The sequence below is a fragment of the Odontesthes bonariensis genome, chromosome 3 (genome assembly GCF_027942865.1).
Source record: "Odontesthes bonariensis isolate fOdoBon6 chromosome 3, fOdoBon6.hap1, whole genome shotgun sequence".
Taxonomy (NCBI): Eukaryota; Metazoa; Chordata; class Actinopteri; order Atheriniformes; family Atherinopsidae; genus Odontesthes; species Odontesthes bonariensis.
This window is the reverse complement of record NC_134508.1, coordinates 22,716,628-22,734,535: the sequence shown is the minus strand read 5'-3', so window position 1 is coordinate 22,734,535 and position 17,908 is coordinate 22,716,628. Positions and strand designations below refer to the sequence as shown.

Sequence of the window (17,908 nt, the reverse complement as noted above, 5' to 3'; positions counted from 1 at the left end):
ACCTCAAAGGGATTTCTCATTTGTATATTTAATTCTATTTTATCTTCTTTTTTTTCCAGACAAGGTGAAAAGCCTTTGACCATGCAATAAATTTATGTTACTACTTTTATTAAACGTGAATTCAGCATGAAACTCACTACCGTTAGCTGCAGCCAGTCACAAACATAAACAATACCGGAAGTGCAGCTGACAGCCTTCAGGATAAAAGTTCTTGAACAACCGCGTTAGGATGACAGACCAGAGTGGTCGCTGTCTAATTTAGCCCCGCGTGGAGTGTTAATAATGGAGCATTATCAAGAAAAAACATCTGAAAGAATAATGATAACATATAAACACAAGCGATTTGTGAAACAGTGTGAAATCATGAAGTTGTTAGAAATGCACAGATTTTGCCGGCCTGACATCAGTATCAGCCAGTATTCAGCTCATTGAGTGCAAACATCCTATCAGCAAATAGAATAAGATCATCTGATGACAGTGGTCAATGCTTGTTGTGTTGTACACGGTCCATCTCTTCATGTGGCACCTCACAGTGAAGGCTTTTTGATACATGTGTACAAAGGAATCTGTGCTCATTCAAAGATGGTGTGATGGGAACCCTGAAATACTTTTAAATTGCTCAATCAGTCAATCATTTTGCATACCCACTGATTCCAATATTCCAATTGCCCCCATCGGGCAAAAGGCAGGGTACACCCTGGATGTGTCGCCTGTCCATCGCAGGGCTAACGCATAAATAATTGGGACAAGCAACCATGCGCGCTCCCAAGAGTCCCCTTAGAGTCACCAATTAATCTATCATGTACGTTTTTAGACTGTGGGAGGATTTTAACCAAAAACCTTCTCGCTGTGAGGCGACGCATTGAAGCAGGTGTCCAGAATGTGTCACGAACGTAAAGTCCCGGTTTGATCTTATCGTGAAACCTGGACAGGAAGCAGTGTTTGCGCTGCGCTGCCGCGGCGTCGGGATGCTGCCGGTTGCAACCTTTCTGTCACTGCGGGCGCTGAAACACAAAACCTTTCCTGGAAACAGATTCCGGGAATCCGTCCGTGCGCCTGGTCTGAGCTGCTCCCTGTGTACTTTACAAAGAGCTCACACTCCGCTTCAGACGCCGTTTGACCAGCTGCAGAACACACGGATCTGCCCTTCTTCTTCTGGCTGCTGTCACCATTAGACATTTATTGTGAGCATTTATGGGCCCGCTTTTTTAATGGTTGCAATCGTGTTGAATTGTGTTGATTTGAGGTAAGGTTATTTCAAACGTTTCTTTAGTGTTTATGGGCATTTAAGTTTTTTTTTTTAATATATATCTTTCTTCTTTTTATTGCCTGTGGTGTAATACTGCTTTACATATAACTTATATCACTTATATCACACATATCACACTGTTAATGATTTATTACTCTTTGTTATACGTTGAAGTCCATGTTCTAGCTTGTGTGTGCGCGCAAATATGTGCATTTTTGTCATTTGTGTCCAGCTGATTCCACAGAGAGCAGCAATCTGGCACCACATAAACAAATTAATTACTGGAATTTATTTATTTATTCTTATTTTGAGCCATTGTATTCTCGTTTTTTCTTATAAAAAATACAGGATAAATTGCATAATGCCTTTCTTTTCCCTTTGCCTTTGTTTTGGTTTGCTTAGTTTTGAGCATGTTGCGCATTTTGGGGAATCAAAGTCATCTTTTCAGTAATTGTGTAGTGATTTCAAATGAAATTCTACAAATATTACTGATGACATGAACATTTTCACAGCTTTCTCTGAAAAAAATGAATAAGCAAATATAAGCGTTCATCAGTGTGAACTTGAAATATTGTAGACTCCAAAGATTTTGATGACTGAGAATAGATTTGCTGGCGAATCTTGTGTGACATTTTTCTCATTATTCCATCATAAACAGGAACTTTGACAGGCCTGCTGCACGTCAGAAATGGTAGCCCGGTCAGTATCCATTTTGCATCATGGGGAACAAGGAGGTTCCTGCTGCCCACATCCTTTGCCTCTACCCTGGGATCCAGCCGAGGACCTCCGCTGCATCACCACCACCTTCCAGTACCTACAAACCTCAGGTACACCAGCAGTTGCATCCAGTTCACATAATTTATTTGATACGTGAGGGTGGATTGATCTGAGTTCTTTACATCGCCCCAACGCGATGTCATGGACAGCGCCAAACCGATCAAAACATTTCCATTAACCCCATCCATGTGACTGTATTCACACAAATATTTGTGGAAAAAATGAAAGCTGATGTTTGAAATATTTGTCGTTTGACAGGTTGGTACTGGGGCTCCATCTCAGCGACTGAAGCTCGGGAAGCTCTCCTGACAAAGTCTGAAGGCACATTCCTGGTGCGGGACAGCACTCACCCTCAGTACATGCTGGCCCTGTCAGTGAAGACTCGCTGTGGACCTACCAGCGTGCGCATAGAGTACAACAGGGGCTGTTTCTGGCTGGACTCCATTTCACCTGGCCTTCCTCACCTGCAGTCCTTCCCTGATGTGCTCAGCCTGGTCCAGCACTACACCGTCTCAGGCCAAACACCACAGGACCTGGCAGCAATTCACCCCCAAACAAAGTCTGACACTGCACGGCATGCAGCCAAAAACGGCGGAGTCCCTCTAAAGCTGGTGCACCCTTTGCACAGCTCGCAGGGTTTTCCTTCTTTGCAGCACCTGACACGCCTCACCATCAACAAACACACAAACTGCCCCGACCAGCTGTCTCTCCCAAAGCCCCTGCTGCGCTTCCTGCAGAACTACCCGTTTTCTATATGAGGACCTCTGAGGGGAACAGAGAGACAGGAACATGGTCAGGGTCACTCTCCGTGACCACATGCTGGGAATCTGGGACAGTGTTAGACCCCGCGCAACAGAGGACGGCCAGGGGGAGAAGACTGTAATGGTTCAAGCACAATAAACCTCAGTGTGACATCACTGCTCATGAATGAGCTCAGTCTTACTCCAGCACAACAGAGATTTGTTTAAATTATCTTTATATGTTTGCCTCAGCTACTGTGAAATGTGCAATGCCAATATGTAAGATGTTGTTTTCTTTATATTTGATGTCCGATTTACCACCATCAGCGAGGGCCGATGGTAAACCTGTGGTTTTCCAATAAAGCAGCCAATCTGTAAATGATAAATCCTTGAAAAGGCAGCGGCTGGCTGCTCTGTCATTCCTGCAGAGGTAAGAGTAGAAATCATTTGGGTTTCGAGTCTTAAAATATCTATTTTCTGGCCTTTAGAACTTATTAGAAGAGCGGTGTTTGAAAAAAGTGTTGAACAGTGAGTTTATTCATACTTCATGAAATCAATGGACATGATTATTTACAGTTCAGCAAACAGTAATCCAATATAACACATTTAACTTCTGGGCACAACTGTACTCATCTTGATATCACAGAAATGCAGCAGAGCATCTCTCCACATCATTTTACTTTGTCGTTTCTGTCTTCATACAGCACAGGTTGTGGTAATTATACTCTCACGTGGATTGTGAGAGCGACTCTTTCCTTCCTGGTTGTCTAAGGTTTACTCGGACATATATCAATCCAATCGCGTGACGATTAGAATTTCAAAATCTGAGCGAACATTGATAAGCCACTAGTTTGCAAGTCTTTTTTAAAGATAAAAAGAAAGAGTTTGGTACAGTGAATATTTTCTATTTATTTTACGAGCAAAATTCCTGATCTAATATCAGAAGTCTTTCTTATGAGAAGTGGAACCTCACTCCCGTTCATTATCATTTCGGTACGAGCATCAAGCCCTGCTCGTGGATCACTGCAACAGATAAAGGACGTCTGTGCGCAAATTGTTTTTTTATTCTTAGAAAGGGATCAAACTTGCCCTTGGATTTCAGAGAAATAAACCTATTTTCCTTGGTGTTAATGACTTGTCACTTCAATGTAGATATGATTGTGAGGCATTGCTGTTTTCATGGAAACGCATCTGAGTTCATTTCCACGAGCTCGGACTGAGCACCACTGAGAAAGCCTCTTATCAGGATTAGAGTAAGAGCTGCAGTTATTAATACACCACTGCGCTGACTGAGAACCAAACGTGGGGTTTTGCCTTTCCCTGCTTGTCTGAAAATAATTTCTCAGTCTACAGTTAAATGATCAGCCTCACCAGAACACGTTTCACAACAAGATCTCTGTCAGATTTCTGTTGTTCAAATCAACGCTTCTTCTTGCTGATTATTTACAGTTGATGCTCAAACATCAAATGGAAGAAGAAGAAAAAAATCAGTCATAATTGTCTGGGTTGTGTGTGCATCATAATTAGTTCGAATCGAAGTTGCTTTGATGTGTAAGTATTTTAATGTAGCTAAGTAAGGTGGTGTTACTTATCGGTCTTCAGTCTGCGTAAAATCAAACTATGATAATTGTAAAATCAAACGATGATAATTGTAAAAATCAAACTATAATAATTAATTATATTCTGTAAGATAAACCTAAATGATAACAATAACTAATCAATTTTCACCAGTTTAGTAAAGCCAAGAACGCCTTAGGGGGGAAAAAGGAACACGTGCTATAAGTAGCACACGCCAACATGACGGCATCGGTCTGTTCTCAACATTCACTTTGGGGCTTCGGACAGGGAGCCTACTAACCACGCTTGATCTTGATGTTGGAGTAAGACCGTTGTTGATCTAGCTGATAAAGAGAAGCCTTTTCATAGAGGACATGTTTAGACGTCACGGCAGGAAAACCACAACTGTAAATGATGACTACTCCATTCAGCTGTTCCGTGCTGCTTATTGGGAACACTTGTGCCTTTCCCTACTTTGATGAGTCCCAGTGTGTCAATGGCTTCTATGATAAGAGTCTATTTTACTTAATACCAATAGTTATCATGGTATAGATAACAAAATTAATTCTATTGTATTTTCATTTTGGAAAAACTAAAATACTGCAAGATAGAAAACTGGGTTAGTTTGTCATAAACAACATCAAACATGCACAGAAAAGGAGGGTCAACACGAGCCCAGCAATTCATTTTGTTTCATGTTATTTGTCTAAACAGACTATTACTGACTATTACTCCTCAACATTATTAGTATGGCACTTTAAAACTGAGTGCACAATAATGTATCTATTGAACAACAATGTATCCATGATTTATGGACAGGGAAGATTTTATAGCTACTCAGAAAATGTGAGACCATCATTTTCCATTTTCTGTTGCCTCCGATCGACAAAAGTAACAGACTTCCTCAAGTTGAACGTGCGCAGTACACATGTAGTTTGTTCAGTTAAGTTTTTGTACTGTTTTCAAAGTTCAGTACTTTCTGTTTTAAGGTCAATTTTGCTTTCATTGAAAACAGTTTGAGAGGTTTGGAGTTGGAAAGAAAACATTTGTGAGGCTTGTTGTTACATCCAATGTTTTCAACATTTGACCCTTCACCGATCTACATATACAAATCTGAAGCAGCGCCACATCCATGTGTTGGGTTCAGGCTGTGGGAGAAATGAGTATAATGAGTAATAGTCTTAATAATAAGTCATATTAATAATAATATTATTACTTAAGGTGGTCAATTATACGGCACACAGCTACAGCTATTATCATCGCCATTTTATCATCATCTTGATTGTTACAGTCATCATTATTATTTAATATTGAGTATTCAGACAGAATCATTTGTGAGTTTGGTACAGTATTGTTATCCAGTCCCCACCCCCTCACTTCCCTCCTGTTAATCCTCCAGCAGCGCAGGCAGGCAGCAGCGACGGAGGCTAACAAAGCGCTACTTTGACTTCGTTTGAACAGATTTTTTAGCCAATCACTCGGTAAGTGTGTGGTATTTTACAAGTAAAGTGGTCGCATTCTCTTACTCAATTTGTTTATCACAAGGCACGCCGCTATTTATGTTTTTTGTCTATACATTTTTTTTATTCCATAATCTGCTGAGGTTAGCCACGGAGCTAACTGACCGATAAAACTCGCATTGACTTCCGTTATGCTAAGCTAAGCCGGCTAGCTCTGCCGGTTTGCGACTAAAAAGAAAACTGGGTTTGGTGGTGTAGTCAGAACGGAAACAAACGCACAGTTGTGGTGCTACACATGTGATATCCAGTTCTATTCTATCAGGAATATTAGTCGAAAAACGTCTCAACATTATATACGGGACGGAAACTACATCTTCCGTTTCGCGCTAGCTGGTTAGCCGCGGTAGCAACCGTGAAGTCTTTAGTAAACAAAACATCCTCCCGGCTGGTTAAAATCAAGGTCAGCCAGCGCTGCAGTGATTCGTAGTTGCACGTTGCTGTGAAGTTGGCCAGTAATTTATACTGATGTGGGATTAACGCAATAATTAGTCGAGCCGAGGTGGGTCATAGATGCTGGAGCGGAAATGTATCATCATGGAAGGAGGCCTCCAGTCTGACGACTAGTTCTGTCCGAAATCGACTAATAAGACGTAGGCTCTCAGCCATGTGTCGCTCTGTGTGCACTTCACAGTTGACAGGGGGGGCTATAAACAGCCGTGGTGTTTATGTTGTCACGGAAAGCTAAATAGTTAGCCTAGGGTGTTGCTTTTTAAACGGGTTTGGGGTTGTGTCAACACAACTGAAGGTGGTTGGCTGCTCATCATTTCCCATAGGCGTAGTGTCAGTAAGTTACACAGTAAGTACAACGAAAGTGACCCGCCCTGTAATAGATAAAGTGTTCTCATGTTGTAACGTCTCCTGTTTTCTTTCCCTTGTCTGCAGCTATGGCGGCAATCAGGAAAAAGCTGGTCATAGTGGGAGATGGAGCCTGTGGGAAGACCTGTCTGCTCATTGTTTTCAGCAAGGACCAGTTTCCTGAAGTCTATGTGCCCACTGTGTTCGAGAACTACGTTGCCGACATTGAAGTAGATAGCAAACAGGTATTGATCATTCACTTCTTCTCACATCTCAGACGAGAAACGGAAACTTTTGCATCCACGTGCAACAGCCGTTTGTTGGTTGTGTTGCTTCCATTTCATTCCTCGTGGGCTGCAGGCGAGGGGTTGATTCGTTCAAATGAAGCGTAGGCCTACTTATCTTGAGGGTCTGGACAGAATGAGAGCTTTTAGCAAAGTATGTATTTAGTGTGGGCAGACTGTTTACATACGGTGTGTTTGTGTTAAGAAAATCAAATGTGAGACGCATAAATGAAGCCGCTTTGTCTGAAAACATATGCATCCAGTATATAGGTCTGTTCTGCGTCAGGGGATTTATGCCCCCCCCCTCCCTTTCCCGAATGAGTTTTAATCAGCAGCAACACAAAATGACCACTGAACAACTTATCCTGTTGAAAAATTATCTTTTTTCAAAACCCAGATCTGTTCATCTGGGCTTCTTTTCCTCAAGCACAAACAACTATTTGATTTAGGTCTGAATTCCAGGTATAAAATTTGAGTCTAGTCCCTAAAACTAAATGTTATCCATCTATGCAGCACTGTCAACTATTTTATTCTTATTATAATAAAAATAATATTTATTAGAGTACCTTTATTGAATAAAACTATCCATCTCTGTGATCTCTGTAATCAACACTTACCATCAATCTGTAACAACATTAAGGTTGAAGGTTGTGGCAGGAGTTTATGTCTGAATACCAGTTTCTAATGTTAAAAAGCTCATATTTTGAATGTGTTTTTTTTTTGTTTTGTTTAAGTCACCGATAATGAGCAACTGCCTGGTTTTAACCAAATGTAAGGTTTCATGTGCAATGAACGGTCAACTTGAAACCTGGTCATATTTTAGTTTTTTTTTTGTGCACCAGATCCAAAGAGATGCACAGGACAGATGCGTGCATGCGTTCCCCCAACGTCAGACCGAATTTTCTCACGTATTCTGTTCGATAACTCAAACTTTTTTTGGCAGGTCGAGTTAGCGCTCTGGGACACAGCAGGTCAGGAGGACTATGACAGACTGCGCCCACTCTCCTATCCAGACACCGATGTCATTCTCATGTGCTTCTCCATCGACAGCCCCGACAGTCTTGGTAAGAAAAAAAAAAAACAACACAAAGCTCCGACTATGTTTGTGGCTCATTTGTAACTTCTAATGTCACTAAATCCATAATTTGGTCATTTGACCTTTGTTGCACTCAAAAGCTTTGAGTTGAGAGGAAAACTGTTTGCGTTTGGTTTCAACTTGAAAACAGTCGGAATAGTTTAGGATTTTGAAAATGGCCCCAATGATTTCATAAGAAACAGAAGTGAATCATTAATCTAATAAGGGAACGAGCACAGCGTGGAGAATCTTGTTTGCTGCGGTCTGATTATGTATCAGTCAGTGATGCATCTTCTTTACATTTATTATCCGAAGGAGTGCATATATATATTTATTAAGATAAGATATTTTGAAATGTAAGCAAATCGTGTAGCAACAAGGTTTTTTCCCATCTAAAGCCGTTACCACACATGAAGCCCTGAAACACCAGCGTCCGCAACATTCACTCCAGATTTTCCAGCCAGATCTCTGATTTAAAATCTTCATAGGACGACGTTGATGGTAGTAAAGCTTCCAATCCTTACCGAGCACGTGTGTGCTTCGTTTTTAGAAAGGTTGTTTTAGCTTTGAACTCACTCAACAATATACTGGATGTGTTGATACGCGTATGTTATGGATGTGACAGTCGTCGGGGATCCTCATTCGCCATTTCCGACGAGCTGTATAGTAAACACAGATTTCCGTGGTGTTCTTCTGTTCTGTCCAAACGCTCTCCTTGTATTTCCTGCTGTCGGAGAGCATCTCCAGCACACAAACGTCTGCTGTGACATCCACAGGCGAACAGCGACAATGGAGAACCTCAGGGCCAAACTGTCTGGACTTTCCCCAGAAAATCTGTGGCGTGTTGAAATGCCAAAGACGGATATTTATATATGTCCTCATTCACTGGACTAGATTTCTTCATCTCGCCTACAGTCTAAAGCTGCATTAAAGGAATGGTTCGGTGTAAAATGATAATTTGAGCATCACATGGTCATGCCACATAATTTATATGGGTGATGAGCCTTTCTCCGAAAGAACGCGGCATTCCGAAGTTGGCTATTTAGAAGTGTTTTGTTAGAAACGCAGCCAAAGCAACTGTACGGGGCCAATTTGGAAAATAAGAAATCGGTTGTTTTTCCGCGATAAACAAGTTCAAAAGCGCTACATACTTCAGCTGTGTCATAACAAAGGCCTCGTCAAGCAAACCGAGGCACAGAGAAGTTCATGGGACCACACAGCCTTTCACTGGCTTGTGTTTTTTGAGGCATCACCGGTAGTTCCAACTCCTAGTCTGACCCGGATGTAGGCCCACTGCTTCAAGTTATCAAAGGGAGGCTGAGACGCAAATATGGCAGAAGACGACCATAATTTTTTCGAAGACGAGCCATTTGCGTTTGAAGGCCAACCATACTTGTTTGAGCCCGAATATACAGACGAGGAGTTGCGGGAACGGGAGGAACAACAGAGATGTGCGGAGCGAGCGTCAGTGGGCGCTTCTGCTCGGTCGCGTACTGGAGGTACATGGTGGTGTAGCTGCGAGTGCTGCGAGGTGATGCCGTCGGAGGAGGAGAGCTTCTGTTGCCAGGAGTGGGAACTGTTAGGCACAGATATGCCGGATGAAAACACCTGTTTGTCATCTAAAAGACATTTTGTGTCGCTAATAGACAAAGATGAGTTTTTTTGTTTTGTTTTACATTGCATAGCCGTGTGCCACGTTTTTTATTCTAGGCAAAAGCAAACGCAGCGACAAAATATGCAGTTCTTATGCTGTTACACCGTTATCCCTTATTTGTGGTTTCCTACAATGTTTCAAACAATATGTAGATCTACCGAATTGGAAAAGTAAGAAGTATGTAGCGCTTTTGAGCTTGTTTATCGCGGAAAAACAACCGATTTCTTATATTTTCCAAATTGGCCCCGTCTAGTTGCTTTGGCTGCGTTTCTAACAAAACACTTCAAAATAGCCAACTTCGGAATGCCGCGGTCTTTCGGAGAAAGGCTCATCACCCATATAAATTATGTGGCATGACCATGTGATGCTCAAATTATCATTTTACGCCGAACCATTCCTTTAACTAAAGAATTGATCAGTTTACAGACAGGGCTGCATTTGATCAAAATGCATAGTAAACAATCTTTCACTGCTTTCTGGTGTGTTACAAACCAATTCATGAATTCTACTTTGATGGCAAACTTATTCCATTATCACTTTTGCTAGTTGCTGTGCCCCTAAGGCCGCGTGTCTCTGGTCTGACTGTTGCTGCGTTTTGTCGTCTCATTCAGAGAACATCCCTGAGAAGTGGACCCCCGAGGTGAAGCACTTCTGCCCCAACGTTCCCATCATACTGGTGGGGAATAAAAAGGACCTGCGTAACGACGAGCACACTCGGAGAGAACTTGCCAAAATGAAACAGGTAAAACTTCAGACGGTGCAGAAACATGTGAGTGCGCCACAAAACTATCCATGTTTTTTTTCTAAAAGCTCCTCTTGGCTCTTTTTTAAGGAACCAGTGAAACCAGAGGACGGTCGGGACATGGCTAACAGGATCAGTGCCTTTGGATACATGGAGTGCTCTGCAAAGACAAAGGATGGTGTGAGGGAAGTGTTCGAGATGGCCACCAGGGCCGCACTACAGGCCAGGCGGGGAAAGAAGAGCAATAAATGCATCCTACTGTAAACAGGGGCATGGGGACTGCTTCCTGCAGGGGGAAAGAAGATGGAGAATTAGGTCAATCCAACCCCTCCCCTCCCCCGACACATCCACACAAAAGACTGTTTTCCCCTGTTTTTACAAAAGGTGTAATGCTTTTACTGTTTTGTCTTAAGCAAAAGTAGTCAGGTTCTGTCAGTATTCAATTTTTGAGGTTATGGGAAATACTTTTTTGTACTTTTAACATAAGTAAAATTTACCATAACGAAACCTCCTTTAACATGTACGTAATTGAAAAGATCAGCCAGGGGACCCGTCGTGTCATACCTGCCAACTACAGTTAAGTGCTTAAGCCCTGCCTGCTGATCTTAGGAATGTGTCCACAGCCAACGAGGGTGAGGTACCTGCACACTGTGACCTGTATTCCTTTAATTATTCCAACAAATTGATGAACACGTGAAGTTGAAATTTGTGTGTGGGCCTACACGTAGATAAATCCAAGGTGCATTACGATCACATGCACAATATGAGACTGGAAACTCATTTTGCTAAAATGCAAATGTTTTGTGTAATAAATTACTTTGTCAGAATCTTGATAAATTGCGTCACTCGTACGAGAGTCATTCAACAACCAGGGAGATGTAGTCCAGCTTCCACGCAGAACACAAATGTAACGCAGGGAACATGCAGAAGTGTTCGATTGGCCAGGTTGAGCTCTTTTTGCGTGTGCATTAAAGAGTTGGGGTCAGGGTCCTGGGTTAGGAGACATGGTGGGCATTGCAGATAAATACGAGCCATTTTTTGATTGTTGTCTCCTCGGCGGAGCCTGACAGATGGATTTTTATAGGAGAAAACTTTTGATGAGCCCTTAAACTAGTCAATAAACAAATAAGATTATATTCATCAGTCAGGACAAACTGCTGTTTCTGATTTACACTCCTTTGGTCTCTCTCTGTGTTCGGCTAGTCTCAAAACGTCTCGCATCTACAAACAGAAAAAAGTGCTTTATTTCACCTTCAAACCCAGATATTTGTCACATAATTTCATTCCTAAATGACTTGGAAGACGTACATTTTTTTTCAAGCTATGAACAATCTCCTGATGAGCTATACAATAAACACAAGCCAGGCGGATTCTCGCACACATTGATCACTAACATATCTGTTCAGTTAGAGAACCTTTTCACACTTTTAACAGTCTTTTCAGGGATAATTGTGTAATATCCACCCTTGCCGTTGTTAGATTTCCTGAAATTTCTTGATAAAACTAAGTCTAATACAAGTCTAATACATACAACCAATAAATTCAATAAATCCTGCTGCTATGGAGGCTGCGATGATACCTTTCTTTGGTCTCTTGATTTGCATGAAGAACAAAGCGTTAAAGGGCCACAGTTGAACAAAACACTCAAACTAACATCGATAGTCTGATTTGACTTCTAATACGGTTCGCTGCGGGCCTCTCTGCCAGTGCGTTAGCCTTAGAAAAGTAAATCTACATTCACCATCAAAAGATGTGACAGAGGGGAGACACTTTGGAGAAGCTTACATTATGAATGAGTTAACTCTTCGTTAATATGTTGCTCCCTGAGAGCACAGAAGATTTTCATGCTTGGATGCCCATACGAAAGGCCACATCAGATGATAACTGAAGGCAACGGTAATCTTCCACTTATGTCAAATGGTTTCTTTTTGTACCTCAAAACTTCTTCACTACCCCCCGTAGAAATGACCCAACCCCCCCGCTTGTCGCTTAATACGGGAAATTTGGACAACGCTGAACCCTGTTTCACACCTCTGATGGTTATAGTCGGGCAGCTGAAAGTTCTTCCAATCCTCACTTCAATAGTCATTCATTCTTCTTGGCTGGAAGTCGAGAGTGGGTCAAAAACACCGGGAGCACAGCTAGCGCCGCCAGAGCCACTGCCACCAACGGTCGGTAAAACAGCCAACCCGCTCCGATGACGAGCAGCGACAGCGAGCTGGAAACGCACAGGGCGAAGATCTTCAGGCCGACGGACACCAGCTCTCTGAGGACGGGAACCCAGTCCACTGCAAGCACGTGACAAACGGGGAGCATGAACAAAGGGATCAAATCAATGTATGATGTGGCCGTACACCAGCAATGTTGGCTCACCCAGTGTGTAGATGATGCGCATGGTCAGCTGAATACTAAGGCACATGAGGGCCCAGCCTGCAGCCCTGAGTCCCCACGTCTTCATGCTGTTGGACTGATGTTCCTTTGCAAACACCTCCTGCAGAAATAAATACAGCCGCATTGCCGGATGTAAACCACGTGGGACCAATATGCTTTATTCAGACAATACAAACCAGACATAGGCTGTTATAAAGCATCAAGGGATGAAGTTGTAAAACTAACAAATGAAATCACACTGACCTCTGCAGAGAGCTCCTCCAGATAGAGGAGCTCCAGGATGTCTCCTGACCTGGTTTTAAAGGGAATCAGACCCTCCCCTCTTTGCTTGGCTACAATACTGACCTGAAAACAGAAACAACCTTTGTTTTCAAACAGTACTTGCACTCTAGGAACTTAAGTAAATTAGTGCTAAAACAGTCCATTAAGTTATTTGAAATTAAAATCAATGGGAAAACAAATTTCTGTGATTGAATCAGTCATTTATTAGGCAGCGGCTCTCCAGTTCATTCTCTGCCTCTGACATTGTGGTTCATTTTGTATCGAATCGTTTGTTGGACGATAAAGTGATACGAGGATGGGTCGTTGAGATTAAGGAAATAGTTCAATTACATGTGAACAATATACAGACTGTCGTCACCTGTTTGAGCAGCTAACGTAGAAAAAGATAAACCTGTCTTACGCCAACTGACTTGTTGGCAACCCTTGAGCCATTTGATGTCATGATATTTTTACATGAAAGCAACCACGATTTTTGAAGAAAATGAACTTATTCTAAGTTTCCAAGACACATCAAACAGTCAAGAAATATTAAAATAAAAAACTATGTAAAATAACGCCCAATACAGCATAAAACACCCATCAGAACCCGTCACTGTGAAGGGTTCAAAGTACTCATATTATGTTTGAAGTCAGTTATTGACCAATATGTTATTTTGAGGATTATGGACACTGGAGAAGGTCGTCCGGAGCACCCACGGTTTGAGGCGGGCCGAGGTGAGAGTTCTCGCCACTCAGTCCAGCGAAGGAGAATCTCACGCGCACATCCCCAACCTCATGAGGTAAGCACACAAACGTGAATTAAAAGGGAACATTTGCCTTGGTGTGGAATAGATGAAACAAAAAGAGCAGCACTGAATATGTAGGACAGAAGTTCACCTCTGGATGCTCACCTCTGGCCTGCGTGGGTATTGAGTGTGATAGAAATAATCGTCATCGATGGAGAGAAAAGGGTTCAGTTCAAAGACTGGAAAATCCCTCAAACTCAGTGTCTTAAAGTTGCTAATCTGCTCCACGAGGCCTGCAGATGAGCAAGAAACCAACCGTTGGAATAGTAATCGGCTTCTAAATGTGGCATCTGTGCATCTTTGTACAAACAAATACCTTCGGACAGCATAAAAGGTCCTACTCGAACTTCAGGTGCCACCACTGTCACGCTTTCAACTGCCATGGCACTGAGATATACGAACGATAAAGTCAAAATACACCGACCACACACACATAAAAACGCACAAAAAGAGAGGACATTTTCAAATATAACCTTGGGTTCTGATGACCAATTTCCCGATCAAAATTTCGACTGTTGACCAGCTCCGATTTCCATTCTGTGTCTGGAGAAAAGGAGTCAGAACGGCTTCTCATCAGAGGGCGTAGCTTCAACCAGTCAAACAGTTCACGTGGATACTAAAGACTGCAGGAGTCGATAATAAGAAGGAAACACTCACTGTACGTGTACGTCGTTTCGCTTTTGGTTTGCCCGTTCTCTTGGTAGTCCCTAAAATAAATTGCACTCAATTTTAGCAATGCCGTGGTCTCCCGAACATATCAACACTCGACCCTCACAGCTGACACGCAGGCCACACACTCACCTGCTCTCACTGTACTCCACCCACTGATACATCTCCACCTGCCTCCTCAGCTTCACTGCCTGCACCGCCACTCTGTAGTTGGGGTCATGCAGGGGCTACAGAGACACAGGTGCACATAAACAAGTCGCTCAACTGAGAACTTGTAAACTGCATATGACCCATTTGGTCTCAACAAAACAAGACTGAAAGCAACGAGACAGAAGGTCAAAGAAAACGTACAAAGCAAATGTCAGAGCTGACTCAGTGAACATAAAACTAAATATCAGGTCATGAAGACATTTGTAGCTTAAAACCAAGGGGAACTTCATCTACACCACAGACAAAAAAAGGAAGCTTCCACTAAAAATACAAGTTTATATTAGTAATACTTATCATACAAATACATATGTATAATACACATATATAATTTACTCTCTGAGGCTCTTTCAATTGCATCACTTTAAACTTTATGGCACACAACTGGACAACTGGCGCCACCAACTGTTTATCTCAGCAAATCAACTGATAACCACACCGTAGAAATTTTCTAAAACTTAAAAAAAGAAAAGAAAAAGCGCCTTAATGCACCTCCGGGTGGAAAATATCGATCATTCTGATAAAGGTGCTCTTAAACTGCCTCAAACGAATCTATGAAAGTTCTTTATTGTAATCTCTTTTTTTTTGCCCATTATTCAACAATCAGCCAAAACAATAAAACCACCTGCTTTGCACATATTCCCCTTGTGTCACTAAAACAGCTCCGACTCATGCAGGCCATGACTCAACAGGGCCTCTGAAGGCTACATGAAGAGGACCATCCCACAGAATCACTACTGGATTGAGATCCCAAGACTTAAGGGGGCAAGTCGGCCCCTTTAGCTCCACTTTAAGATGTCAGCATGTGAACTTTAAACATTTCTTTTATAGGCAACGATGACGCCTTAGGTCATTTATGCCACAGTGACTCCTCCGTTGGATCGGACCAAACCAGTTCAGATACTTTCGATAGTAAGCACTAAATACTGCATTCAAAGAACAATACATGAAACAATACAAATACATTGCTTTAGAGATATGGCCATTTTGCTCACTTCACCGACATTGGGCCTCATGCAACAACCGTTCGTACGCACAGATTTTTTCTTAAGTCGTGCGTACGAGTGATTTAAGAGAATTTGAGCATTCACCAATCTTTTCGTATTTTACGTTTTCTTTCAGGTACGAATAGAATTTACGAGCTGTTGTAGGAGTTTCGTAAAATAGTCGAATCAAGTTTGCTTGACTAATGGATTGTATATTTAATTACTTTGAAGCAAACATAAATAAATATATACATCATACCCCATAATGATTCTGACATTATTCTGTTTGACTTAAATTATGCACTAATTGAAGGTTAATTTGACTGTATATGTAAATATGCAGCTTGCGAGAGCCACAACTCCAGAGAGAAACACGCCGATCAAACCCAATTCCACCACACGTCCAGGTCCTTTTGGTCACGGAAACCTTTCAGAGACCCTAAAGTTGTTATTTTTGCGCCTTGATGACATTCTCATGACTCAACACTCAACACTTCCTGGCAAAGGAGAGAGTATATGGTATAATTTTTGGCGTGGAGTATGCAAATTTACTATCCTTGTGCACGTGCACTTAAATACGCACGGGTGGCATTCATCATTTGCGCAGGTTGTTTTCACACTTTTTCCGAAGTTTAGAGCGTCTGTTGAGCGTTTGTTGAATCTGACGTGGCGTGTTTGTACGAGACCTTCGTACGAAAAAAGTGAGAGAAATTTAGAATAAAAATCTGAAAATGTTCTTGCATGAGGCCCATTGACTTTGTTGTGGTCAAATGGTGTAAATTTAGTAAGATAATCCCAGCTAATTCGTGATGAAGTCACAGCCAATGTGCTAATAAAAGGAGGTGTTCAAACATGGCTAAAAATGGCATGGAAGACAGCCAACCTGCAAAGTACGCAGCTGTGCAGACAGGTGAACTAAACGGTTGTCGTTCTGCAGGTCGAAGCTGGAGTAAGACCCCAATGATACAACCTGAGAAAGGCCTTCGTCCAGGGAGGATGCCGTTTGTAGAGCTCGTCCCTGAGGACACAAGCAGCAACAGAGAAAGAACCTCTACTTAATCTGCTGTAAAATCAATATGCAAAAATAATCATTAAACAAGTATACGATTAGCATGTTTGACAGCTCCTATGTGAGACACTCAGAGGTAACCGTTTCCCCCGCTCAGTGACTGTTTCACACCTCATTGGTGAAGAGAACATAAATCGACAGGAAAAACAGTCCCACGCCAACAACAGTTCCTCCTGTTGTGTCACCCAGTCGCTCCAGGAATCCAGGGTTGGATTTTACAGTCACACGTTTGTGTTGGTCTTGGTCATTACCTGAAAACTGAAGCAAACAACAACAGCTCAATGCTCCAAAAAACAACAACAATGACTAACAAAAAAGATAGGACTTCTTTTACAAACATAATTTCTGACTCCTGTAAGAGAGCAAGAGAGAGTTGCACCCCCTTACAGTGACTTACAGCAGCACAAATGCATGCCGTTGTAACTTTAAATAACAAATTAAAAATCTACTTTAGACTTTCTTAATTCAAAGGCCATAAATAGCAATGGCAGTCCTCAGATGCAGCTCGGATAATTGTACTTATGTCACCGAAATAGTGAATGATTCAATCAACCTGCATAGGCCAATTAAAACTTTTATGATTCCTAATTTTTTAAAATTATAATTATCAAACAAACTATACACCGATCATTTTCCAGTAAACATAGAGCGTCTAACAAAATGAAACAACACTAGTGGAGTGAACATATTTGGGCGTGAAACGCCGACACACCTTTTGCACTTCCTAAATCTAATGTCTAAATGAGAAGGCGTATTAGTAAACTATAACTTAACATCTTGACATAATACTGCAATTATAGGATTAGCGTCACCATCTCTGAAATATCTAGAGTATTCAAAAAACGAGACAAACGATGAGCAGAATGACTAATATTAATTTAAAAAAGTTACATGCTAAATAGAAGTTAAGCTGAATAATAAGGTCGTTAAAGTGCTACGACTTTGCTAAGTGGAAACTCCAAAAATGTAAAGAACTGTCGTTTATAAAGTAAAACGACACAGGGTAACTGAGGCCACTCACTGTTTGTCCTGACGACATTATTACTGACTTCTTCAGCTCTGCAGTCACGAAGATGCTAGCAAACTGGCACATAAACGGCTACTTTGTATGGTCCGTTTTTCACTC

The 17,908-nt window shown here is 41.8% G+C and overlaps 3 protein-coding genes across 3 annotated transcripts; 2 read left to right on the top strand and 1 right to left on the bottom strand.

The window, feature by feature from the left end:
* Positions 1-1,011: 1,011 nt before the first annotated feature.
* On the top strand, positions 1,012-3,152 carry LOC142377823 (cytokine-inducible SH2-containing protein-like). The gene is made up of 3 exons (XM_075462149.1): positions 1,012-1,246; positions 1,908-2,076; positions 2,285-3,152. Exons 2-3 carry the CDS (start codon positions 1,938-1,940, stop codon positions 2,782-2,784), a joined length of 639 nt encoding a protein of 212 aa, XP_075318264.1. The 5' UTR covers positions 1,012-1,246; positions 1,908-1,937; the 3' UTR covers positions 2,785-3,152.
* Positions 3,153-5,704: 2,552 nt separating this feature from the next.
* Positions 5,705-11,230, top strand: LOC142377193 (rho-related GTP-binding protein RhoA-B). The gene is made up of 5 exons (XM_075461049.1): positions 5,705-5,804; positions 6,726-6,883; positions 7,866-7,986; positions 10,263-10,393; positions 10,484-11,230. The coding sequence occupies exons 2-5, from the start codon at positions 6,728-6,730 to the stop codon at positions 10,655-10,657; spliced, it is 582 nt and encodes a 193-aa protein (XP_075317164.1). The 5' UTR covers positions 5,705-5,804; positions 6,726-6,727; the 3' UTR covers positions 10,658-11,230.
* A 385-nt stretch (positions 11,231-11,615) lies between these two features.
* On the bottom strand, positions 11,616-17,908 carry tmem43 (transmembrane protein 43). Its single transcript, XM_075461048.1, has 12 exons — positions 17,804-17,908; positions 16,894-17,040; positions 16,597-16,731; positions 14,653-14,747; positions 14,509-14,558; positions 14,325-14,394; positions 14,168-14,238; positions 13,957-14,084; positions 13,763-13,837; positions 13,028-13,129; positions 12,767-12,884; positions 11,616-12,681 (listed from the first exon to the last, which is right to left on the bottom strand). Exons 1-12 carry the CDS (start codon positions 17,873-17,875, stop codon positions 12,479-12,481), a joined length of 1,266 nt encoding a protein of 421 aa, XP_075317163.1. The 5' UTR covers positions 17,876-17,908; the 3' UTR covers positions 11,616-12,478.